This window comes from Phyllostomus discolor, chromosome 15 (assembly GCF_004126475.2).
Source record: "Phyllostomus discolor isolate MPI-MPIP mPhyDis1 chromosome 15, mPhyDis1.pri.v3, whole genome shotgun sequence".
Lineage (NCBI taxonomy): Eukaryota > Metazoa > Chordata > Mammalia > Chiroptera > Phyllostomidae > Phyllostomus > Phyllostomus discolor.
In genome coordinates, this window is record NC_040917.2 from 14,046,930 (window position 1) to 14,073,210 (window position 26,281).

A 26,281-nucleotide genomic window follows, 5' to 3' on the forward strand; every position below is an offset into this window, starting at 1 on the left:
GGGACAAAAAAAAATCACAAAATCTTTAAAATATTAAAAAAAATTTAAAATATTTTAATTTCTAAAAATGTTTAAGCCATAATAAAATTTAATTTATTTCATTGCACAGTATTCGTTAATACTTTCAACAAACTGAAAAGTAAAACCAACCACTTAAATCAGTTGTATTTACTGTCTAAGCTTAAAACCATACAAACTCTTTGCCCCTCCCCCCACCAGAGGACACAAAAATCAACAGTGAAAGTAGAATATTTAAATTAATACCATGTAAGTGTTTGGGTAAAAGGACTTTTAAAATTAAATTTCATCTGGTAACTCCATACAACTACTGTCATGTTGACAGTAGACAGAATTTAAAACAAAACAAATCTGAGCTGATCAAATCCACAGTGAAGGGAAGCTCTTCCTTTATTCTGCTGTGAATAAAATAGCAGCCACTGTTTTTTTTACCCAACGTCCTAATGGTATCGACCTCAGAAGAAACGATCGGCCTGGTTTGTGCAAAACAAGAACAGCCACCTTCTCCTGAAAGGATGTGAGCCTCTGTCACAGTTCCCAAGTACAACGAGCGGCTGCAGCCACTGTCCCGGCAGCCCCGTTCCTGCTCCCTATACGATGACATCTTCCATGAAGTCGTCATACAGCCACTTGCAGGAATAATCTTTGGAACGTTCTATGGTTTCGAAGAGACGTTTAAAGTCTGCAGGATACATATCTGTTATTTTTGTTGTTCCTTTTTGTCTTATTTTCTTCAGTATAACCTCTGCGTCCACTGGACTCAGTGAACTGCAAACAAAAATTCAAAGTAAATTTCTTAAATTCTTTTCCATAACAGCTGTCAGTCAACAGTGATAAAGGCAGCTTGTAAGCTCAACGTAAAGTGCCTAACATATATAAATAATCTTATTTAGTTTAAGAGCTTGCATATAACATGTATCTTTACGTTCATTCCTCAAGTTTCATGGCTCACCTACAGTGAAAAGAGCAGATGTAGGCGGTAAGTGTTCTAATCAATTCCTACACAAAACCCCAGTTTAACATTGCCCTTTGAAAAAACTCTACCTCTTTCATCCTTTAATTCCCTTTACAAAAATAGCCTTTGGCTCCATTTAAGTTCATGTTAAAAGTTCAGTAAGTTCAAACGGCAGAAACTGCTGCTTCGCAGTTTTCAAAGAGAAACAATCTTTCACTTAGTGGTGATTATAAAGCAAAAAACTGCCCTACGCATTCGCCTAAGTGAGCTTCTGCCAATAACAAGCAAACAACTGCAAAATAATATTTTGGTAGAAAACACTTCCAGTGCTTTCTGATTTTGAATGGAATTCTCATCACGGAAACATGCTTTCAATTCAGAGATCTGAAAGGGAATTTTTTATATTTTGTACCACAGCTTACCAAATTTATTCCTTAATACCCTATCTTGTTGATAGTTTCACTTAAAACCACCACTATCACAAGGGGACAAGATGAACAATAGTATTTTTTTTTACTGGCCTATTGCCACATTTAACATTTATTTTTACATAAATTTTGCTGAACCAACAGCTCATTCAGTTACTTATCTAACAACGATCAAATTCATTTAAATGATTATTGTAACATTTTGTTCATCCACTGACAATACTTTGAATGACTATGGGCTGATGATCACAAGGTGTTATGTGCAACTCACAAAACTGTACACATCTGCCCCATAAAAAACTATACTTATGTAGGTACAAAGTAGCTGTAATTTTTATGGAGCTTTACATAAACAAAAGCTTTGGCCTGGGGCAGGAAAACTAGGGGGGTACAATGACACATCCCTACTTTGGTGAGGAAATAGAACCAATAGGGACACTGACAAGGTAGACAGATGGGGGATATGCCCCCGATAATGCTAACTTTCTCCACCCCAGCAGGTGACAAGCCGCTAGTTCTTCCTGAAGGGTATTAGGTATTCTCAGCTAAATCCCACAAAGATAAGAACAAATTGTAGCCTTCCTGTTTGTTTTTTCAGACATCAGGGCGGAAAATTAAGCTTAGGAGATCATGTGGAAAACACAATTACACTTTTCTGAAAATGTGCACCAGACAAAAGAAAGTATTGGACTGGCCAAAAAATCCATTACGTTTTTCCCGTACGATGGCTCTAGTGGTGCTTAGTTGTCTTTAGTGTCTTTTGAAACAATTCTGTCAGCTTGTATCATGACAGCTATCATGTCAGCGTACATTAAAAAACAATTTACCAAAATTGCATTTTTGTGCAGATATTTTAATACTGAAGATGGAAGACGACACACAACTTTTTCAGTATATTATGCCTTACTATTCCGAGAAAGGTAAAAATGCAAATGAAACATGAGGAGAGATCTGTGCAGTGTGTGGAGAAGGTGCTGCGACTGACGGGACGTGTCGAAAGTGGTTTGTGAAGTTCCCTGGTGCTGCTGACATTCTGGTCGCATAACTCTTTGTTGTCGGGCTGTCTTATGCATTGGAAGATGTTTAGCAGCACCCCTGGCCTCTGCTCACTAGAAGCCACTCGTGGCTTCTCAAAATATCCAAGTCAATAAAGTTGTTGGTGAAAATGAAAAATGTGTCATTTGTTTTATGGAAAAACCATACGCACTTTTTGGCCAACTCACTATTTTGAAGAAATAGATGAGTGGAAACATGGTACTTCTCTGTTACGCAAGAATATACAAGATACAAAAAATGGACCTCTACCATGAAAGTGTAATTCCCACATTAAATTGCTGCTTTTACACTTGCTTTCATTCTTCCTACTTACTGTAACTGGTGTATCAGCTTGGCATTGCGCTTCAGAAAACACTGCTTTAACATGTGAAAAAATACATCGTAGTTCACAGGTGTTAAATTTTGTGTGAATAAATTTCTACGAGGAGTGAATTGAACAAAACACAGGTTTTGTTGTGTTTGTTGTTCCAGTGGTTCCTGGAAAGGAAGGAAAATAAACTGTGTTAGTCATAAAGTGTTGCCAGAGCGAGACACTGTTCACTGACTCACTCAAGTTACCTGTGGGAAAGGGAGTCACCACACACCCTGAGTGTCCCTGTGGGTTCTCATCATCCGTGCCAAGAGCGCACAGCCCTAACAGCTCTCCACCTGGGCCGTTTCTCAGGGTGGTCTGCAGTGAGTCACCTCGAGGGATGACAGCTCTCTCTCCAAGGGCAAAAATTAGGCTTGCTTGATGTTTGCTATAAAAGGGGTGGGTTCCCCAGCTCCGTGATGTTCCTCAGCTGCCACGCAAACCCGCTGAATGCACCCCATCCAACTGCACCACACCACACTACTCTGTGGGCCGCGGAGGCAAATAGAACCCTGTGTCTGGTCCAGGAGTCTGGGTCTCTGGCCACCATCCACAGAGTCACAGCTTATTACCTTGTAAACAGGGTAAAATCAAATCCCAATCATGACACTAACATGAGGTGAGTCTCTTTCTGTATTTGAAGCACATCACCACATCCTAAGAATAAAAAAATACTATGCACACATAATTTTTAATAGGATAATTTTTTTAAAAAATATGGGTTTAGCAAGCTATAGTCCATGGCCTGCCTCTTTTTGCAGTCTGGGGCTAAGAACATTTCCCACATTTGTAAAGGATTGTTGGGGTTTTTTTCCCGAAAACAAAAAAGCAAACACCAAAGAACACGTGACAGAGACAGTTATGGGGCCTGGAAACACAAAACATTTACCAACTGGCCCTTTACAGAAAAAGTCTGCTACCTGCTCCAATACACAATATTATAATATACACTATTACATAGATTAAAATGAAAACTGTATGATTTGATGTAAATGTAAGGCATTTTTCCCCTAAAATTATTCCTCAGAAAAGAGGGAGCCTTATGTTTCTTTAGGAAATTTCGCACATTAGGTGTGACCACTTACATGCTTCCTTTTACATATATTTAAATATAAATATTTAATACTTAAAATATACATTACTTATATATATTTAAATATAAGTCCTATTTGTGGAAAACATAAACCCCCGCCCAAATTATAATCATCCTAGTTCCTAGTTTTGGGTGTCTACAGTTTAAGGAATTGGTAAAAACGATGGCAATTAAATTTAAAAATATTTAGTAATTATTAAGTTAGCAACATGGTAATACAATTCCAAGTATTATATGTTGTTATTGACAAGTTTTTGAAGATACTTTAAAAAGCAACCTGGTAAATAACGTTAAAGGTACACATTTACCTGATAAAGAGGGAAGAAAAACTTTCCTAATGTTAAATGAACACTTGTTTGTAATTTGGGGGGAAAGGTTCCAATGACTGCGTAAACACATGGATTCCAAAGTCGGACACCTCAAATTGGGGTGGAAACAATGATGACGTGCTCTAAAAAACTGTCCAATGTCTCAAAGTGCTTCCGCAGCGATTAACAACACACTGACATCAAAGGTACATGTGAAATACATGATAACATTCTCTCGTGAAACACGAGATTTGGTTATTTCATCTTTACCCCTAGAAGTTTATATATTTAAGTTGGCCAAAAACTTTTTTTAGCTTTTGTTTTTGTCATTAAGAAAAATAAGAAAATGTCTTCTACACAGAGTTGCTCATTTGGGGGACTTTTCGATAAACTCCAATGGCTTCCAGACAAAACAGTACCTACCATTGGACTGTGCTTCTGAGGAGAGGGAGAGAAATAAGGTCACAACGGTCACGACGGGGACTGATCACTCCAAGGTCGGGCCATTTCTAAACGCGCAATCTCCTTCGTCTCACTCAGGGGCGAGAGTGAGCAAACCAAGAGGCAGGCAAACGAGAGCCTCAGACGGAGTCGGTGTGCTGGGATCGGGGCATCATTGGCACTAAATCCTAACGGGGGACTTCTTCAGGGAGTTCAAAGGTGGTTTTTGAACTTCAGCTACTTTATTATAATTTCACTACAAATACCCTAATATAAATTACATGGAGAATTGCTTTATAACATCATCTCTTAAAAAAAAACAAACAAATAGAAAGCCCAACCTCCTGGGTAAGAAACAGGCATACCTATGTACCTATTGGTAAATTCATCCATTCTGAGGAGCGATATTACAAATCCCTGGTTAATTAATAACATTCAAAATTTTGTTTTTAGTTTACCAAATCAGATGAATAGTGAAACGATTATGTTTTCCGAATCTGGGTGTGTCTTCAGTTCAAGAGAGAGAAAAATGGAAGTCAGATTCTGTTTGGTCTACTACTCTGTTCCTCCTCTGTATAAATAGCTGGAAAATACAATTCTCTTCCAAAATAACTGGAATTTATTACAAGCAGTAAGTTATCTTTAAAGCACATTTCCAGATATTCTGAAGTTAAAAAATGCAAATAGACACAGAGTATCAGATGACGTTAAAGGAAAGAAAGCACGCTGCACTCGGAGGGAAGGGCGAGAGGCACTACTCACGCTCGCCCTGCACTCCGGCTTCCCCAGCTGTCCGCCCTGCGCGTGCCTGTCGAACGACGACCACGGCTCCTAGAGGCGAGACAGAGACGTTGCTTTCAGTTCCTCAGCCCAAGGGCCCCAGGTCACTGCTGCTTTAAAAATGTCTGCCCACACAACAGCATGAACCCCAGTCACCAATCTCACTGGTTTAAAGAAAAACAACATGTAACAGTCAAATCATTTATCTCTTGTCTTTGGATAAAGAAAAGAAAAATCAAAGGTCTGTCCCGATATTGGTGACTCTGTTACTTAAATGAAAGAAAGTTACCCTTAGTATAATTGCACAAATACTGTCTCCAGTTACAATTTTAAATAACCAACATTTCAAGAGCAGAGTCACAGTCAGTTTAGGGGTTATGGGATCAATACTAAGGATATTTTTGTCCTAACCTAGTGGAAAAGCCTATTATTCAAACTCATTTGAATATGCTGGGGCATGTAAGGAGATACAAAAATAAAGATGCTGTGTCAATTTTTTTAAAAGATCATTATTTTTTTGTATCTAACATATACACAATTTCACATGTGAAGCAATTTTTATTATAAAAATATATACACATACCAATTAAATTCCAAAATAAGAGTGAGTTAAACCAGCATGTGACACAGACATAAGGACTGAAACTTACAGTACTGGACATAGGCTTGAAAGGGTCTTGTCAAATGGCTATTACCAACCATAGTGGCAAATGAAGCGGAATAAAAAATGCAACTGTTGCTCATCCATAAAACTGCTGGCAGTTCCCGAATGCCGCCAAGAGGAGGAAGGCAAAGCAGCAGCAGTGTGCAGCGGGCACCACAGTTGCCACTGTCCCACACTCGGGTCCGCTGAATAGCACTGGGTACGAGGGGACCTTATCCCATTGCAAAGCCGCAGGAGAGGAAACCTGAAATGCCCTGGGAACTGAGTTCCACAACTGACCCTCCAGTTAGAGGTATGTAATGGACAAATGTTTAAAATTTGGGGTTCACAAAGACCTCTCCTTTCTGGATATGAATAAATGGCAAGACTCAGCATAGGGCCTCCGAAAACAAGCACTGCAGAACAAGAGAAGAAAACTATCCTGCAAGCCAGTCCCCAGCGGGCCTGGATGAGGCTACAACGAAAAACTCACAGAATGAAAGGAGATCCGTGGGGGCAGTGCACATGCCTGGGCTGCAGGCCAGGTCCCCAGTGAGGGCACCATAGAGGCAACCAATCAACATCTCTCACACCAATGTTTCTCTCCCTCTTTCTCCCTCCCTTTCCCTCAAATAAACAAATAAAATCTTTGAAGTATATATATATATATATATATATATATGAACACATATCATATAAAAACTACTCAATATTCTATCTACTAAAATGAAAGAACATGTAAATTATGGTATGAAAGAAATAGCATTTACCATTTTTTTTCTCACTCTAGCCCTCTGCTATTGAATATGGTAGCCACTAATCACCACAGCGCTTGAACACTTGAAATGAGTCTAGTCTGAACCGAGATGTTGTAAACTACAGCTTGGATTCCCAAAGCCTGGTACACACACAAAAATCAAAATTACATAAAAACTAATTCTAAAATACAGGTTATGCATTAAAAGGACAATATTTTGAATTGAGGTTAAATAAAATGTTAAAATTAATTTCACCTGCTTCTTTTTTAAATTTTTATAACATGGCTGCTAAAAAAGGTAAAATTGCATCAGTGGCTTGTATATTATTTCTATTGGACAACTCTGATTTTCCTAAGGACGTAAACTAAAAAAACAAGGAGGGGAATGATCTATAATAAAGTATTAAACAGCCATTAAAAACTTAAAATGTTCAGTGACAAGGGGAAAAAACATTCTTAAGCATTAGCTATTAAATGAAAAAATGAGATAAAAATAATAGAATCTTTACTACATAGAGAAACACAATCATAGGGAGAATAAGAGACAAAATATGTGCCACAGGCATCAGTAGTGGCCTCTGGGTGGCAGAAACGTAGGGGATTTTTAAAAATTCTTTTATAGCCCTGGTTGGCGTAGCTCAGTGGATTGAGCACGGGCTGCAAACCAAAGCATCGCAGGTTCAATTCCCAGTCAGGGCATATGTCTGGGTTGCAGACCACAGCTCCCAGCAACCGCACACTGATGTTTCTCTCTCTCTCTCTTTCTCCCTCCCTTCCCTCTCTAAAAATAATAAAATCTTTAAAAAAAATTCTTTTATAGCTTACATTTTTACAACGAACATATGCTATTTTTATATTCAGAAAAAAACAAATATTTGTGACAAAAACAGCAGCACAGAGTTACCTGACCCTACTGTACTCCACGGCTGGGAAAAATCAGCAGCTTAATGTTGAACTTCTCTCCATTCACTGGGCACTGACATGCAGCCTCCCTGACAACAACGAAGTCCCTGCCGAAGTGCACAAGGGCTCCACTCACCGTATGCAGCAGCTTGACCTCACAGGCCACTTGCCACAGCACACTTAAGGCTTGGTACAGGTTCCGATTCTGTGGATTCGCCATGACCTTCTAATAAGAGTAAAATAGAAAGTACTTGTTATACAAAACTACAATCAATCAAAACCAAAGGTGGTCTTAATGGTACTATCTAATATTCTCTAGAAATTAGGGGAAATTAAAATTAAATGCAAAATCTTAGCTGTTACCATTTCAAAGAAGAGAAAGGCCTTTTAAACTTTCATATGGAGCTATGTCATGTACACTTAAAATAGAAAGTATTCTAGATTGATCTCCTTTAACCATATCTCACCCATCAGGGCAAAACCTCATTAAAGAAAAAAAATTAAAGAAAAATGTGTCATTTCGGTGGAGAGGGACAACGTGTATTAGAAACATGTACCCAATGGTCTGTCCAGTTCTGAGTCAGAACTGTCTAGGCCGACACTTGAAAGGTAAGAGGTCGCCCCAGCGAATGAGAGGACACCTCGGAGAGAGGAAATGACAGGCAAGAGCATCCGTGGTGAAAAAATAAAAACCACTGTAACATCTTCCCAGCAGCGAGACGAACCCTGACAAAGCGTCTGCTCTCCCTCCTCCTCTCATTCTTTCCTCGTGTGCTGTGTGCACAGCTCCACGGTTTGCAGCCCCTGCTCTCCCTCCGCAGATACCGGCTGCTCACATACTACCTGGGTTTTGGCGAATACGGCATCCCTTCATTTCCTGCCCCACTGTCCCATCCCATAGCTCTGTTACAGGCAAACAGGCATCTCCTGTTACATTGCATTAAGAGACTGATGACAGGAGGCGTTCTGGGCAGAAAAGAAACACCACCCTCAAAGCAATATCCAGGTCTTCAGGAGGACCTTCCGTGTCAGCGAATTAAAAGTAGAGTCTAAAACTCTAAAGATTGCACACAAAAACTGTTAGGATAAAGGAATTCAGCAAAGTTGCAGGCTACAAAATTAACACACAAAAATCGATTGTATTTTTATACACTAACAGTGAACAATCTGAAAAGGAAATGAAGAAAACAATTCCACTCACACAAAAAGCTATGAAACATTGCTATAAGAAATTAAACAAATAAGCAAATAAAAAGACACCCTGTGTTCATGGTGGAAAGATTTAATATTGTTAAGATGTCAGCACAACCCAAGTGATCAACAAATTGAATGCAACCCCTATCAAAATCCCAAAGTTGTTTTTTTTTTTTGTTTTTCAGAAATTAAAAATTCACCTTAAAATTTACATGGAATCTTGATCTTCTAGCCAAGATGGAGGCATAGGTAGCCACACTGTGCCTCCTTGAACAACCAAGATAGAGACAACAACAATTTAGAAACAGAATAACAACCAAAGCTGACAGAAAATCGAACTATATGGAAGTCAGACAACCAAGAAGTTAAAATAGACCCATTTATCCAGACCGGTAGGAGGGGCGGAGTTGGGCAGCTGGGTGCAGAGAGCTTTGGGACCGGGCACGTGAGGCTTCCAGGGTGCACAAGACCGCAGCGTGTGGACCCTGAGCGCGCCAGCGGCAGCTGGCAGACCCTGGCCGAGGGGTGGCAAACGGCAGACCCAGCGAGGCGGTGATTGTGAGGCAAGGCTCTGTGTGCAACCCAAGATCCCAGCGCTGGGAAATAGAGCCTTGGGGCACTGACTGAGGACACCTGTGGGGACTAAGGAGCAGGGAGGGACTCCCAGCCTCTCAGGAGAGGTCCTTAGAGGGTCCCACAGCGTGTACAAGCCCACCCACACCGGAACTGGCACCAGAGGGGTCCAGTTTGCTTGGGGGAAGCAGTGGAAGGGACTGAGGTCCCAAGGAGAACAGAGCAAGCGCCACTGTTCCCTCTCGGACCCCGCCCCCACATACAATATCACAACCCAGCAACTGGGGTGCCCTGCCCTGGTGAACACCTAAGGCTCCACCCCTCATACGTAACAGGCGTTGGCAACCAGACCAAAAAGATGGCTCAAACAGAATTTAAAGCCCCAGAGCCAGTTTTTTTAAGCGACTAAGAGATAGCCAACCTATCCAATGCACAGTTCAAAGCATTGGTGATCAAGATGCTCACAGAATTGGTTGATTCTGGTCGCAAATTAGATGAACAAACGAAGGCTACAATAAGTGAAATGAAGAAAAATGCACAGGAAACCAATAGTGATGTCATGAAAGCTGGGTCTCACATCAATGGAGCAGACCAGAAGGAAAAAAAAATAAACAACCAGAAAAGAATGAAAAAATAAGAATTCAAAAAAATGAGGAGAGGCTTAGAAACCTCCAGGACATCTTTAAACGTTCCAATATCCGAATTATAGGGGTACCAGAAGGGGAAGAGGAAAAGCAACAAGTGGAAAATTTATTTGAACATACAATAAAGGAGAACTTCCCCAATCTGGCAAAGGAAATAGACTTCCAGGAAGTCCAGGAAGCTCAGAGAGTCCCAAAGAAGTTGGACCCAAGAAGGAAGACACCAAGGTACATCATAATTACATTAGCCAAGATAAAAATGAAGGAGAGAATCCTAGAAGCAGCGAGACAAGGAGACAGTCACCTACAAAGGAGTTCCCATCAGACTGTCAGCTAATTTCTCAAGAGAACTTACAGGCAAGAAGGGTCTGGAAAGAAGCATTAAAAGTGATGAAAAGCAAGGACCTACATTCCAGATTGCTCTATCCAGCAAAGCTTTCATTTAGCATGGAAGGGCAGATAAAGTGCTTCTCAGATAAGGTCAGGTTAAAGGAGTTCATCATCACCAAGCCCTTATTTTATGAAATGTTAAAGGGACTTATCTAAGAAAAAGAAGATAAAAAACATGTATAGTAAAACAACAGCAAACTCACAATTATTAACAACCATACTTAAAACAAAAAGAAACTTAGCAAAAAACCAGAACAGGAAGAGAACCACAGAAATGGAGATCACATGGAGGGTTAGCAACAGGGGAGTGGGAGGAGGAGAGAGGGGGAAAAGGTATGGAGAACAGGTAGCATAGATGGTAGGTAGGAAATAGGGGGAGGGCAAGAATAGTATGGGAAATGTAGAAGCTAAAGAACTTATGACACATGGACATGAACTAAAGAGGAGGAATGTGGGTGGGTGGAAGAGGGTGTGTAGGGTGAAGGGGGGAAATGGGACAACTGTAATAGCATAATCAATAAAATATATTTTAAAAAATATACATGGAATCTTGAGAGACACCAAATAGCCTAAACAATCTTTAAAAAGAACAAAATCAGAGGACTCACAATCCTGATTTCAAAACTTACTACAAAGTTACAGTAATCACTGGGGGAAAGGGGAATAAAGGGGACTAAAAGGTAACATAAAATAATAAATAAAGATAAAATTTTAAAAAGTTACAGTAGTCAAAATAGGATGGCATGGGCATGTAGACAATACACAGAACAATGGAACAAAACAGTGTTCAAAAATAGACTCCCATGCACATACATTGCCAAGTGATTTTTCAATAAGGCTGCCAATGGGAAAGGACAGTCTTTCCACAAAAGTACTGGGAAAACTCCATATACTTCCACATGCAAAGGAGTGAGGCTGGGCCCTCACCTAACATCGTATAAAGAAGTAATTCAGAGTGGATCAAAGACCTGAACATAAGAGCTAAAACTATAAAACTCTTAGAAGGAAACACAGAGGGAAAGCTTTGTGACATTGGATTTGGCAACGATTTCTGAGATGACACAAGGCACAGGCAACAACAACAGAAGGACAAATTGGACATCACCAAAATTAAAAACTTTAGGACTCAAAAGGTACCATAACAATGTAAAAAGGCAACCCATAAAAAGGGAGAAAATATTTGCAAATCACATACCTGGGAAGGGATTAATATCAAGATTATAAAAGTCCTATAACTCAAAAATAAAAAATAGACAACAGGATTAATTCCTCTGAAGAAGATACACAAATGATCTATAACTACATAAAAAATCCTCATCGTCAGTAATCATTTAGGAAAATAGAAATTCAAAACCACAATGAGATACCACTTTAAGTCATTAGGATGGGAATTATGAAAAAAAAAACAAACCACAGAAATAAGCATTGCAGAAAATGTGGAGAAATTGGAACGCTTGTGCATTGCTGGTGGGAATATAAAACAGGACAGCCACTATGAAAACAGCCTGGTGGTTCCTCAAAAGATAAAAACAGAATTAGTGCACGATCCAGCAACTTCACTTCTGGATGTACACCGGAAAGCATGGAACACAGGGACTCAGAGATACCTGCACACCGATGTTCACAGCAGCAGCATTCATAATAACCAAAAAGTGGGAGCAACCCAAGAGTCTACAGAGAGAAAATAAATAAACAAAAGGTGGTGTGTACACATTGTACAATGGAATAAAATTCAGCCTTAAAAAGGAATAAAAATCCGATACATGCTACAACTTGAACGAACCCTAAAGACATTATGCTAAGCGAAATGAGCCAGACACAAAGTGAAATACTGTACAATCCTACTTATATGAAGTACCTAGAAGAGTCAAACTCGTACAGAGAGAATGTAGAACAGTAGTGGGAGCTCGGGGACGGGGAAGGTGTGGTGTTTGTATTCTGTGGGTACCGAGTTCCAGCAGAGAATGGTGAACACGTGCTGAGAAGACAGATGGTGGTGACAATTGTACCACAATGTAAATGTACTTAATGCCACTGAACTGTACACTTAAAAAGAGTTACAATGGTAAATTGTATGTCATGATTCCTAATTAAAATCATGAAGATTAGAGAAAAACCACAGAACCTTTCCAAGACAAAAATACTAGTCAAGTAGTTGTGGATAACCCACCTGGCAGTCCGTTTCATTCATAAAAAAGTTTAGTTCTACTCGTCCATATCTGTATAGAGAAGTACAGGAATATATATCATGTAAAAATTTCCAAATCAGCTTCTTCTCATTTTTGGCTGGGAAGATTCCAACTACTTTTAAAGGAATACCTGTTAATACAAGCAAAAATATTTGAGTAAATGCTTTACACTTTCTCCTGGGATCATATTTTATTGAGCCAAACTAGGTTAACAGACTATATTAATTTTATTTCAATTAAACCTCAGCCTCAACATGTTTCCTTGACAGAAAACTTGGCCTCAGCACAAGTGCTCAGATTGTTGGTGCCCAGGTGTGAGGGGAAATCAAGATGCAACTTCGGAGCATCTGCCCATAAACTGCACGCAAATCTCATCAGCAAACCGTTGGCGCACTGCTCGAGAAAGCTGGCAAGTTAGAAGGAATGTGCTTTAGCGAAGGACAAAAACTACCTTTCGCCCAAGAAAGTGTTTCTATCCCCAAATCCTGCAGAAGCACCCGGGAATCCACAGTGGGTTTCACTACTCCAAAGCTTCGAGGGTCCAGTTTGAAGAAGTCGCAGTGGACCACGTGCAGTTTTCCTCCCAGCTGTTCTCCCAGGGACTAGAGAGAAGCAGAGATGACATGTTAAGAAGTTTCAGTGTTATGAAAAGTGTTTATAACAATTCAAAGACCTACTTCGAAAAATAATTCTTACCATAAATATGACCACCTCAATAAAGATTAGTAAAGAAAACATGACTAAATATATCCTAAAAATTTTTTTAAGAAATGGAATCAAATGGTAATTGAAAGTTTTGTGTTTTTGTGAAGATTTTATTTATTTATCTTTAGAGAGGGAAGGGAGGGAGAAAGAGAGAGAGAGAGAAACATCAATGTGCAGTTTGCTGGGGGCCATGGCCTGCAACCCAGGTATGTGGCCTGACTGGGAATCGAACCTGCGACACTTTGGTTCGCAGCCCATGCTCAATCCACTGAGCTATGCCAGCCAGGGGTTATATCCTAAAATTTAAGAGTTAATACAAATCAACTAAGGCCTGAAAAACAATAGAAGTACAACTATCTTAATAAGAAAAAGCCCAAAAAACAAACAAAACACCTTGAACAAATCTTCCTTATCCTCTTACTTTCTTTACTTTATTCTCAATGGCATCACCAGCTGTTTGAAAAGCTCCTTCCCATAGATCCCTAACTCCTTAGTAGTGGCTGCCCGGGGCACTGGGCGAACTTTCTGAGAACATATCTGGGCTCGGAGAGCGGTGATCCATCTACCGGTCATGGAAAGATGTTTCATGGTCGACAAAAACAGAAAAATATTAAAGTAAAAGGCAGCTGATTTGAGAGAGTATTCCTTTTTTCTTGAAGAGTTTAGCTAGTCCTTCAGCTAAGAACTTAGCTCACTGTGTGGGTCACTGTCCATTTTCCACCTAATTCTTCATGTGCTTCATGTGCTTCTAGACAAATCTGGAAGAAAAGCTCCCTGCCCACTGGAAGACGTCCAATTCACCTCCACCTTTGTACCGCCCTGATCTGCTCACCTTGTGGCAGTACTGGAGAACTCAGGACTGAGAACAAGCATTAGCTACAGACTTCCATAAACTTAACATGAAGTTACAAGAAATCAGTGAAGAGGGGGCAATATGCTTTGATGTCTGTATCTAGGTTCTCATGCACAGAAACTTCTACTGGCATTTATCAAGGTCTGAACAAAATTGTGACTTAAAAGTTATAAATTAAAAACCTAATTTTTCTTAAGCATGTAAATTCAAACTATAATATTATTTAATTTCTGAATTGACATTTCAATGATCACTTTCACGAGGACCCTGGAAAAAGACCAGTGGAAGGAGCACACTGCGGGTGGAAATCACGCATGTTTGGTCTTGTCTGTGCTGAGATGCCCAATGCTGTGACCCAGGGGGAGGTGCCAGGTGCAAGGCTGTACCTCAGCGGGGAGGTCAAGACAGTGGTCCAGGCTGAAGACACAAATCTGTGAGTACGTGGCTAACTGCAGCCAGGACTGCAGATGAGATGTCTAAGGGACAAGTACACAGAACTATGCCTGAGGACGGAGTAATTTCAGAGTCTCATGACAAGAAGCTGAGACTACACCGAAAACAAAGAAGAAAACCAGAAGAGTGGGGTGTTAGGAAAGCTAAGGAAAAAGAGCATTCATATAATGCATACCTTAAAAACTGATTAACCTCTTACAAAGTATTCTATTTGTATAGCAATAAAATAACCTCACAATTTACTCAAGAAGTATATTTTAATTTTTCTCACTGAGGAAAGCTAATGTATTTTGGTTTGATGGGGATGGAAAAAGAATGTATACTTTGTGACTTTACACATTTTTGGTGTAGCACCTGTCATTTCCTATTCAATAATTCAAACACAGTAACAGCCAGAACTCCGGAATAAATTCATATATTAGTGAAATCACATTTTGGAACTCAACTTGATTGCATTTGGGATTCAAAATCAGGAAGTGAAAAGGTCAGGAAAGATAAGGAACTGTTGATTTCTACGGGTCATTATGTTCGGCACTGTAGTTCATCTTATTTAAGCATCAAGATCCTTACTAGGTGGGAACTGACATAGCTGTTTTACATATAGGAAAACCAAGGCTCAGGCAGTTTAAATTATTACTTGCCCCAGGGTCTTAAAGGTGGGAAGCCCTGGGGCTGAGGCTCGGCAAGGTTTGAAAAGACCGTGCTGCTGTAACCCCGCTGAACTAAGAGGCAGTTCATCACAGAAGCTGCTGTCTCTTCAACTGAACATTCACAGCTAAGTGCTGGCACGATAGCAGTTTTCACAACTCCAGTGGGATAGATTATGATTACCAGGGAACACAATCTGTAGCATGTATATCTCTACATCAGAGAGAGGGGGCAACAAACTGCACCCCCTCGAAACACTATTCACGTGGAGCCCCGAGAATTTTATCAGGGCAATGGGGAGGGAGGAAGTTTAAAGTTAGATAAAAACCCAGAGTCAAGCATCACCCTTTGGAGTCCTTTCGGGTTTCAGGAGCACACTAGAGAGCCGTGGGAAGGCTACAAGCATCGTCTGCTAAGAGCACCACCGTAACACTCCATGCAAAGGTTTTCTTTCAATGGCTTTTTCTTTTATTCTGGCAAATACATGAATTCACACAAAACTTTACTGCAATGGCTTTCCACTTCACCTTAACGACGGTTAGTAAGTGAAAGAAAGTATTCGAGGCCGAGTTCAAGTTACTGCTGGGCAGAGAGAGAACTCAGGAGTTAGAGGAAAATAAAAACCTTAACTGAGACAAAAACTTGTAGGCCTTTTTTTAAAGGATCAAGATAAAAGCTATCTTATTTTTAATCTCCAAGTTGAAATTATAGATAGCTCTGTGTATGAAATCACGTTTCATGATCTTGAATCTTTGAACGATTTTGTTTTCTCTTCATGTTTCTGAAATTCCAACAGATTTTTAATCAATTAAATAACCTGGCTAAAACCCTGAATTCTTTTCAAAGCAGTCTGTTATAGGATAATAACTATCTAATGCACATAGTTTTATTAATAAACAAGAAGCTGGATTTGGTGGACATTATCATAACTTTTTGTTATCATCCTGCACTTTTACAATGTACATGACTTCAGAAAGTTGTCATAGAAAAATGTTAGTTTCCTAAACTGAATGTAGAGATTCATAAAGGAGGAAGAGAAAGGAAAAAAGAGACTGAAATTGATGCAAGGACTTTCCACTTTACTGTTATGTGATCTTGTCCGCTACAAAGCAGAATTCACTGAAAAGTCCATTTGAATAATGCCCGCACTCCATGCAACTGTATCTGACCAACCAAACCTTCCTTGCCCCTGTACCGCTAAATCCAGACTTTACACAGTCCCATTACTTCGATCTTAGCACTCCAATTAGATTCTAAGCTTGCAGAAGGCAGGGGCACAGTACAGCACAGCCTACTAAAACGAGGAAACGGGCCCAGAAGTACCAGTTATACACTTTGTTCAAAGTCACTCAACTCGTCTCTAGCAGAGCTACAAGCAGAAAACAAGTCTCAGAACGCCAATCTTTCAGTTATTCAACAATCATGGATAGAACGTTCTAGTCACTGGGGATGACAAGATATTTCAGACATGGCCACTAAAAGTGATTCTAGAAAAATAAATTGTGTGCTTAAATTTACTTCCCTAAGCCACTGCCATGGGAACTGATGGACCAGTACGTTATTTTTAGAAACTAAAAATAAACTTCTGGAGCCCTAGCCAGGTAGCTCTGTTGCTTGATCGTCGTTCTGATTTGCCAAGGCCAAAGGTCCACTTTCCCGTCAGGGCACACACAAAAATCAACCAATGAATGCAGAAGGAACTGGACCAACAAATCGATGTTTCTCTCTCTCTCTCTCCAATCAATCAATCAGTCAATCAATCATTATCTTTAAAATATACCTCCAAATGTGGAATAAAAGTTCTGTCACTTTCAAGGGCAATCACTCTGGCACCTCCTTGAATTAATGCTTGAGTCAGGATTCCAGGACCTAGTATGTTAACAGAACAAAAAAGTTATTTACAAAAGAAACAATTTCTTTCAATGTCAAAAAAGGCCTTTTACATGAATTTTCTAATTTTAATTTTTTAAAAAATTTCTAAATCCTCACCCTAAGACATTTTTTCCATTGCTTTTAGAAAGGGAAAGAGAAAAATATCGATGTGAGAGAGAAACAGCAATTGGTGGCCTCCAGTACAAGTTCCAACTGGGGACAGAACCACAACCAAGGTTATGTGCCCTGACCCAGGCTCGAACCGGCAACCTTTAGCTTTACAGGACGACGCTCGAGCCAACTGAGCCACACCAGCCAGGGCTGTAATTTTAATTTCTACTAATATCCCCAAAGTAGATATTACACTCCTTACTTGCATATATGGAACTGGGGGTTATAGTCAGTCACTGGACTCCAACTTCACAACCGGTTCAGGGGTGCTGCTTGGCTTTGAATCCCACTCTATCAAAGACTAGATACCTGTGCTCTAGGCTCACGTCTCAAGGAAAAAAAAAGTTGCCTCCAGCCTACCATTTAATCATGGACTATCCTAAACAGAACTGACTCCTCACGATAGGACGGTATTTCAAAAAGCTTCTGTCGTTGTTTTGTTTTGGTTTTTTTTTGCTGCCCTGGCTGGTGTGGCTCAGTGGACTGAGTGCCCGCCTGTGAAGCAAAGGGTCACCAGGTTCGGTTCCCAGTCTGGGCACATGCCTGGGTTGCTGGCCAAGTCCCTAATAGGGGGCGCTTGTGAAGCAACCACACATTGAAATGTTTTTCTCTCTTTCTCTCCCCACCCTTCACCTCTCTCTAGAGATAAATAAGTAAAATTTTTTGAAAAAGTTATTGTTTATAAGTCTGGTGTTCTCAGCATCCGCTAATGGTCTAAAGGAGATTCACAGAAAGGTAAAACAAAAGTTCTTTTTTCAAAGAGTGGATTGCAACGATCTTGGGGAGAAGACGTAAAAGAAGAGCATGCTCTATCAAAGTACTGTGTGAAGTGCAAACTGCTACAGAAATATTCTGTAGTATCCTGATAGATATTACAAAACCATACAAGCTGCCTAAAGGAAGGCACCATGTCTCATACAGCTACCTACGGATGGTCAACAGAAGTTTGCAAAGGTGATGAGAATCCGAGAAAAGGCAGTCCACGACGGACTCACCAGGATTGCATTCCAGGACGAGCTTGCACGGGTCGTCTTCTTTCAGCAGGAACTGCACCACGGTCTCGGCCAGTCTTGGACTGGTCAGGTAACGCTTAGACTCCACGCCGCACTTGGACGGCCGCGAGGGCAATTCTCTGAAATCCTGACCCCGCAACAGCTGCGGCTGGATGTCAGACAAACCGCGGCGGTTCCTCGCCGGGACGTCCTTCCACCTCGCCGCTCCCGACCTCCAAAGGCAAAGGCGACCAGCACCGGAAGAAGCTGACAGCGTCAGCCGCTGAGGAAGCCCGGCCACTGGGACCCACATCCTTACCCTCTAGGGTCTGTCTGTCCCAAAGTCATGCAAAACGTCAATGAAAAGTCGGCGAGCGCCCCACAGAAAACACCACGTGCAACATCTCCGCACCACCTGATTAGGTGAGGGCGGGAGAGGGGGAGGGGGAGGCAAACGCTGCAAACTACGCATGCGAACAGCCCCTCCCACTTGCTTTACCCTCACTTCCGTTTCCGGCCGGGTGCTGACGCTGGAGGACTGTGAGTGGACCGACGAGGAGACGGACCATCCAGGCTGTGTACTCTATGGTAGTCCGCCCCCTGCGCTTCCTCTCTAGCCGCTCGCGCTCGGTGCTCCGCGGTCGCCGGCCGCCCAGCCGGGAGGGGTGCGCAGAGGGAGGCGGGGCGAGAAAGCAGAGGTGTCTCCTCGACCCGAGCGGCGGGAGACCTGAGCAAGATCTGTGACAGCTCGTCGGCCGCCATGTCAGCGAGTAGGGCTGCAGACAGCCCCGGAGCCCAGCGGTAGCCCTCCTTTCGCCCGCAGTTCCCAGGTGAGGAGAGGGAGAGCGGGATGCAGGGAACCGACCAGCTTACCGCTGGGTGCAAAGCCTCTTGGAGCCCCTCGCTCCTCCCCTTGCGCCTTCCTCCAGCTGCGCCTCCTCTGCCCTCTGGGTGAGGTGTAGCCCCGTTTCCCCACCTCCGCCCCCTCTCCGCTCCCTTGTTTTCTTCTCCCGCCTGTGTGGTCTGTTCCTGCGCATCGCGCCAATTTCTGCCTCCCTAGGAGACGAGCGCCAGGAGTCGTTCTTCCCCAGACTCCCCCAGGAGGCTGCAGCACCCCCTACCCGCCCCGTACCTCTGTTCCTTCCATCCTGCAGCCCACAGCCCGGCTGGCTCCCCACCCTGGAGCACGGTTTCTGGTTTCCTGCTTACCTGTTCCCCCTCCCAGCACTCTGGTTGTCAAGAACCACCTGGCGTCTTCCCTCCCTTCCCCCCTCTGGGTCAATATTTCCTTAATTTTTAATTTGCGTGTTGAAAAGATTTAAAGTTAAGATGGAAGGGAAAAACATGCTATTTAAAAGCTTTAAATTCCTTTCCAAGCTTAAAAAGATTATGACCTTAGGATGCTTATTTTGTTCCTTGTGTAAACTTAGTGAAACATACTATACTGTGGAATGCAATTTAAAAGACCAGGTCCAAACACTAAAAATAGGATGCTCTAATGGAAAATTTGGCAGTCTTTTTTACCCACTGGGTAATGTTAGAGGACTCGGTTCTTTGCAAGTGATTTCAGTGTTTAAGGATTATACTTAGAGCTTTACCCATTACCCTTTACACCAAGGAAGGAAATGCAGCCAAGCTACTCCCTATTTTAAAGTATGTGCAATCCTTTCTGCTTACTGTATTGGGAGTCTAATTGAGCTTGGCATTTAAATACACCAGGAAAAGGTATTTAAGGAATGTATCATCTAGCAAATAGAAGCCTGAAGATTATACTCAGCTGATAAATATCAAATGGATAAATAATTGACAGTCAACTATGGCCTTTTTTTGGAGTATAAATTTGTTAGGACACCACAGAAAGTATCTAACCAACTGTTGTGGAAGCCCTGGGGACTCACTGATCTTAATTTCCTTACATTTTTTTTTATGGACGGTATCCCCACTGACAATTTTGTGGTAGTAACTTTTGCTTCCTCTGAATACCATCCTTTACTGAACTGTCTTCTCTCTCCCCTTAAAAGATATTTCATAGATTCAGAAACACATTGATTCCCACCTCCACCCCCCCCAGAGCCCTGGAGGCCTAAATATTTTTAAATCAAGCAGAATGATGTCTTCTAGTAGAGGAAGATCTGATTCACTCATAGGACCGTATTCTTGAATTTCTCACTTCAGAAAATACTTACTTTAAAATAGCTTTTTTTCTTCATTTAACAGTAATCATGCCTTGTATAAACCTCATTGGCTACAATACTGCCACTGCAGAAAGCTTAAAATAATGCTTTTTTATTTCATAATATTTGTGGACCAAAGGTAGCCTACTCGGCCCTAGAGAAGCTGATGTAGTTATTTTGGTTTTGGAAATGAGAATTAGGTTATGATCATTATTTCCATGTTTACAGTGCTAATAACTTGTTTGTGATTGAAGGTGTTATAATAATAGAGAATCTTAAGCATTTTGTTTCTGTGGCCTCAGGTCCTGGAAATGAAAAATATGTCCTTTTTACTTTAAAGATGAACCTTATAATTAGCTTTTAGACTTACTCTGTTAGAAGAACTTGGTTTGTGTATTAACATCTTAGCTTTCTTAGGAGGTGTGGTTTTTTTACATCCTGTGCTATTTTTGCTTTTTTGAGGTAATCTTTCGTTCTAATGGTGTCAGGGCTAAGTGATCCTGCTGATTATTTTTACACTCTTCCTAAGTTATTTTTATTACTATCGCAACATAATTGGCAGAGAAGGGGAAATCCTGCTTTTTCTTCTGACTTTTAAATGACATTTGTGTGTAATTGGGAAATGCCAAATGGTAGTTGTTGTTTGCTGTCATGATAGAAAGCCACACAAGCAATTTAAAGTTGTCTAATCGAATTAACAGAAAAAAAGGTGGAATTAATCTTTACTAATATATTTGATTTAAATCTATATTATTTTACTATGTAATCCATTTTCAAAGTTAATAATGCGGTAATTTTACATTCTTTCATACAAAATCTGTGAAATCTGCTGTGTGTTCTAACTTATAGTGTATCTGAATGCAAACTAGCCACACTGCCAGTGCTCAGTAGCTGAATGTCACCAATGGCTAGGACCCCATTGGACAGCACCTTTCTCTAGGATTCCTGTGTGATTCTTTAGATGTCTTGCCCTGAGAGTCGGGTAAATTCTATAGGGTAAATTTAAAAATCCTTTTCCTCAAGTGCTGCCATATTCAATCTGAAAATGTCCACACAGGAAGAAGGCTCTAAGAAGTCTCTTCCTCTTGGTGTTGACTCTGTTAACATAGGAGGGTAAATAGGTGTCCAACCCCCGTCTAGTTAGGGTCATAAGATGACAGCGTGCTCAGTCATTTCCTGAGGTGTCATTGTTACATTCATTTGCATGTGTATGTCAACAATGATATCGAGGCCTTTGGCTATTGTATCCGTCAGTATTAAGGAGAAGTTAAGGACCTACAGAAAGGTTGACCTTTATGGTAAACAGGTGAAGTAACCTGCTATTGTTGTTAACTTTTCTGAATCAAGTTCGGGTATGGCTAAGAGTTTTGTAAATGTGCTTCTGCACACGATGGTGTTCCTTGTGAAAGAAAAGATAAACTCTTGAGCAAAATTTAAAAAAGAAGAGGCTACAGCTTTTGGCTGCAAAACTGTGTGCCTCAGTAGTAGCGAAAGAGTTACGTGTGTACGGTGGTTTAAGGGAAATTTAAAAGAAAATACGGCTGTTTTTATAGAAAGCTAGTGACATATTGACAGGATGGGAGCTTTAAGTTGTTTTTTCAGCAGAGAGGGTGATTTGCATGGAAACTTCCCCTTTTCAGAGCTGTTAGAACTGAAGGACACCCCTGTTGGAAGGTAACCCAGCCGCTAATGGACCTCAGTGGGGATCGGTAGGGACCAATTGCAGTTCACATTTTTACCTCTGTACTCTAATAAACTTCCCTAAGTATTACTTTAGCTGCACTATTTTACATCTGTATTTAATCTCAAATTTCATATGAAGGCCTAATTAGTATTCAGGGTAATTTAATAGAAAAAACTTTCCCCCTCCCCGACTTCAGTGGTATAAAGACATCTTAAACCACCTCAGTAAACAGACTTCCTCTGTAAAATCTAGCCATCACAGGCATAGTGCAGGGCTGGCTGCGTGTAGGGTGTTAAGGGTCCCAGACAGAATTGGGGAAGTGGGCAGTCACTGAACATGGCTCCTTCCACGAGAGATATGTGCGTGTTCCGTTGGCTCAGACAGTGTTTTCATTTGTTTTTAAATCTAAATGGCTCTCTGTTGACAGCATTGTAGTTGGATAAGAAAGAGAATAAATTGTTTTGTTTCTATAAGTTAGTCTTAGCAAGTTTTTTAGTTATTTGAGGAAGAATAAATGATAGTCTAGCAATTTTCAGTTTTTTAAAAGATTCTATTTATTTTTTTTAAGTTTTTTTAAAGATTTTTTTAAAGATTTTATTTATTTATTTCTAGAGAGGGAAGGGAGGGAGGGAGAGAGAGAGAGAGAAACATCAATGTGCAGTTGCTGGGGGCCATGGCCTGCAACCCAGGCATGTGCCCTGACTGGGAATCAAACCTGCAATGCTTTGGTTCCCAGCCCGCACTCAATCCACTGAGCTACACCAGCCAGGGCTATTTATTTATTTTTAGAGAGACAGGAAAGGAAGGAGAAGGAGAGGGAGAGAAACATCAATGTATGGTTTCCTCTCACACGCCTCCTCCTGGGGACCTGGTCTGCAACCCTGGCATGTGCCCTGACTGGGAACGAACCTGGGACCCTTTGATTCGCAGGCTGGCATTCAATCCACTCAGCCACACCAACCAGGGCCATTTTTTTAATTTTTTTTAAAGTTCCAATACGATTTAAGTGGCCTCTACATGAGTAATATTTTTATTGAGAAATTAAACACTCAGTACGCCTGTGTCTTCATACTGTTATGGAGCGTGTGCTCCACTCTGGAGCCCTTAGGGTTCCCATGAATACAGGCTTTTCTGTATTTAGGAGTCATTTTCTTGAGGGAAATTATATTTCCTTTAACCAGGGAATACTTTTGTTTTTCATGCATTTGAAATAATTCATATATAATATTCTTTAAAGAAAAACATCACTAGTCAATTATACCTCCATGACTCATAAAAATCACGTCTGAAAAAGAAGCATCATTTAAAAATTCTGATTCTTAAATTAACTTGAGATTTCTTACATTGTTTTGTTACAGTTTTGAGATTCTGCTCTTTAACATATTTGGAGGTGGAAATTTAGTACCCTTACACCAGTCCTCCCTGCCATCCCTTGGGACTTCCTGCTTTGCATCATCATCAGCCGCGTAGAAAGGAAACTGTGTGTGTGTCTATGAAAATGCTGACAAATTATGATTTTCCCTTTTAACATCCCTTTTAGAAAGAATTCTGAAGCAGTGAGGGACAAATTTAGTCACCTTTGTTGACATTTGGGCATTTGACACTTTAATTAACAGTACCTAGGAGATTTTAGGAATTGACAGTATTTTGTAATTTTGTATTTAGGAATTGACAATATTTTGTCATATGTGTTAAATTCTTTTGTGAGAATATTTCACCTGTTTTTCCTGGAAAAGTAATACCAGATTAAATAAATTTTTTTTTTCTATGTGAGCAACATTTTGCAGACCCAGTGAATTAGGTGGCTATGGTTTTATAATTTGAGTGAAGGTAAAAACAGTTTAAAATGATGTTTATATTATAGATTTTTAAATAACTTATTTTAAAATCCTTGGGCTTTATTGTAAGGTAAAGAATACTATTCCTGCATATGTGTGAGGAAACCACTTATGTTTGTGAAAATGTATTTAATTTACTGGAGCCTGGCAGAGCTATGTGTACTTATGACGCACCAAAGATTACCTTCGATTTTTTTTTTCATTTGTGGAGAATGAAAACTTTCTATTTAAATCAGGTCTTAAAAGGATTCATACCGAGCAAACAACATAATTTCTTCCCTCGAGATCAACTTGGTTGAAAAGAGGAATGAAGTTTGTAGAAACTATGCTCATTAGAAAATTATGAAATTTAGTTTCCTGGAAAAGACTTTATGTATATGCATTGTGATTTCTTAATCCAAATTCAGTCATTGGGCTTTATTTTCTTCAACAATTTACAAATAATCACCTTTTGCTCCAACAGTTTTTACAATTTGGTTGTGGAGATTTTTGCCACGCCAATTACAGTTCTGCCTCTAGCATTGGGTAGCCACTGTAAACAGCCAAAATTAGAATCAATGGTGTGTCACTTCCTTATCTTAATCATATTGTGAATGTTTTGTAACGGAAGAAAAGATAGTTTGTCTTGTAAGTCTTATACTTGAACTTTAGTTTTAAAATTGATCTTCTAGGTCCTGTATCCACCAAAGCTCATATTGTCACCAGCCAGAGAAACATCTATCTCAAATTCACCTAAAATTAAAAAAAAATTTTTTTAGGTATTTTATTCAGGAGGTAGTCCTTACTCTATCAACTGGCCTCTTGGGGGATTTTAAATGTGTGGATTTTGATGCCTACAGGCTTTTTGTCCTTTCTCAGTTGTGTATCGGGGGAAACCTAGGGACTCCCTAGTCAACCCAGCAGGACTTTGACCTTGTGTAGATGGCCTTCCCTGAAGACTTCAAAGATCATACCTATATATGCAAAAAAAAACAGATGAACGAAAGAAAGTTCTGCTCCGGGAACACTTAACTAGGCTGAGCAAACAGGTATTGTAAGAACATTAGTCTTGGGTTGGCCAAAAGCCCCATTACTTTTTGTCTGTAAGATGTCTGTAGTAGTGCTTAGTTGTCTTTAACTTCATTCAAAACGGTTTTGTTTGATTGTGTTGTGACAGCTGTCATATCTTCGTGCATTTTTTAAAAAACTTATCAAAATTGGTGAATTTTTGCATAGCTATTTTAATATTGAAGATGGAAAAAAATACACAATATTTTTGGTGTATTATGCTTTATTTTTCAAGCAAGGTAAAAACTCAGCTGAAATGCCAAAGAATAAAAAGATTCGAGCGATGTATGAAGAAGGCGCTGTGACTGATTGAATGTGTCAGAAGTGGTTTGCGAACTTTGGTGCTGGAAGTTTTTGGCTGGACGATGCTCCATGGGTTGGGTAGACCAGTTGAAGTTGATAGCGATCAAATAGAGACATTAATTGAAAATAATCAATGTTCTACTACATGGGAGTTATAATCACAATATCCAAATCAATAAAATTATTGGTGAAAATGAACAAAGGGTGTCTTTTATTTTATGGAAAAAAACTAAACAGACTTTTTGGCCAACCCAATAACTACAGCTTCCATGGACTTGTATAATAGTTCATGTTAAACCATGCATTTTGTACCGTCTTTGCTGGGGTTCCCATTTGCTCTAGCTCCTCACATGATGTGAAGGGATATCCAGAATACCCTGTAGCCTATTCTGCATTCTCCTAACCGTTTTTTTCTTTTTCTTCGTCCATCATCCATGGAAAGCTAAAAAATCAGAACAGGACATGGTTTATTATAAACTCGAAGGACATGTAGTAGTACAAATTGTATGCCTTCCCTCTTTCCTCCCCTTCCTTTTCTGTTACAAAAGTAATAATGCTCCAAAGAGGGGAAAAAGATGAATAAATTTTACCTTGAGGAAAACACAGTTATTCCAGAATTACTGTTTTTTGTACAAGGAAAACCGAACAGAACCTTGATTTAGCAGTCAGAACCTGTTCAATCCCTCTCGTCCTACTTAGGACGCCCGATGGGTTGGCCAGGAAGAAACTGTGAGTTGAAGGAAACCTCGAATGCACGGGTGCTGGTCTGCCCTCGACTATATTTCATAGGGTCTTCTTTTCTCACGTGGGTTTTCTTCGG

At 40.4% G+C, this 26,281-nt stretch overlaps 2 protein-coding genes across 5 annotated transcripts in view; one reads left to right on the forward strand and one right to left on the reverse strand.

Moving 5' to 3' along the window:
- Positions 1-42: 42 nt before the first annotated feature.
- On the reverse strand, positions 43-18,924 carry TFB2M (transcription factor B2, mitochondrial). Of its 3 annotated transcripts, none has more exons than XM_028531243.2 (8): positions 18,419-18,924; positions 17,161-17,249; positions 13,173-13,323; positions 12,703-12,851; positions 7,871-7,960; positions 5,420-5,482; positions 2,771-2,934; positions 43-786 (listed from the first exon to the last, which is right to left on the reverse strand). In XM_028531243.2, the coding sequence occupies exons 1-8, from the start codon at positions 18,726-18,728 to the stop codon at positions 609-611; spliced, it is 1,194 nt and encodes a 397-aa protein (XP_028387044.1). In that variant the 5' UTR covers positions 18,729-18,924; the 3' UTR covers positions 43-608. The 3 variants fall into 3 exon arrangements, with proteins under 3 accessions (XP_028387044.1, XP_028387043.1, XP_035871981.1); XM_028531242.2 differs by having other exon boundaries at positions 5,414-5,482; XM_036016088.1 differs by lacking the exon at positions 5,420-5,482.
- Positions 18,925-18,982: 58 nt separating this feature from the next.
- The window catches only part of CNST (consortin, connexin sorting protein), a 56,748-nt gene continuing 49,449 nt past the window's right edge, over positions 18,983-26,281 (forward strand). The window contains exon 1 of one of the 2 annotated variants that reach the window (XM_036016086.1): positions 18,983-19,245. The gene's annotated coding sequence lies outside the window, so the exon portion shown is untranslated. The remainder of the gene's footprint in view (positions 19,246-26,281) is intronic. The other variant, XM_028531290.2, reaches the window with a different exon arrangement.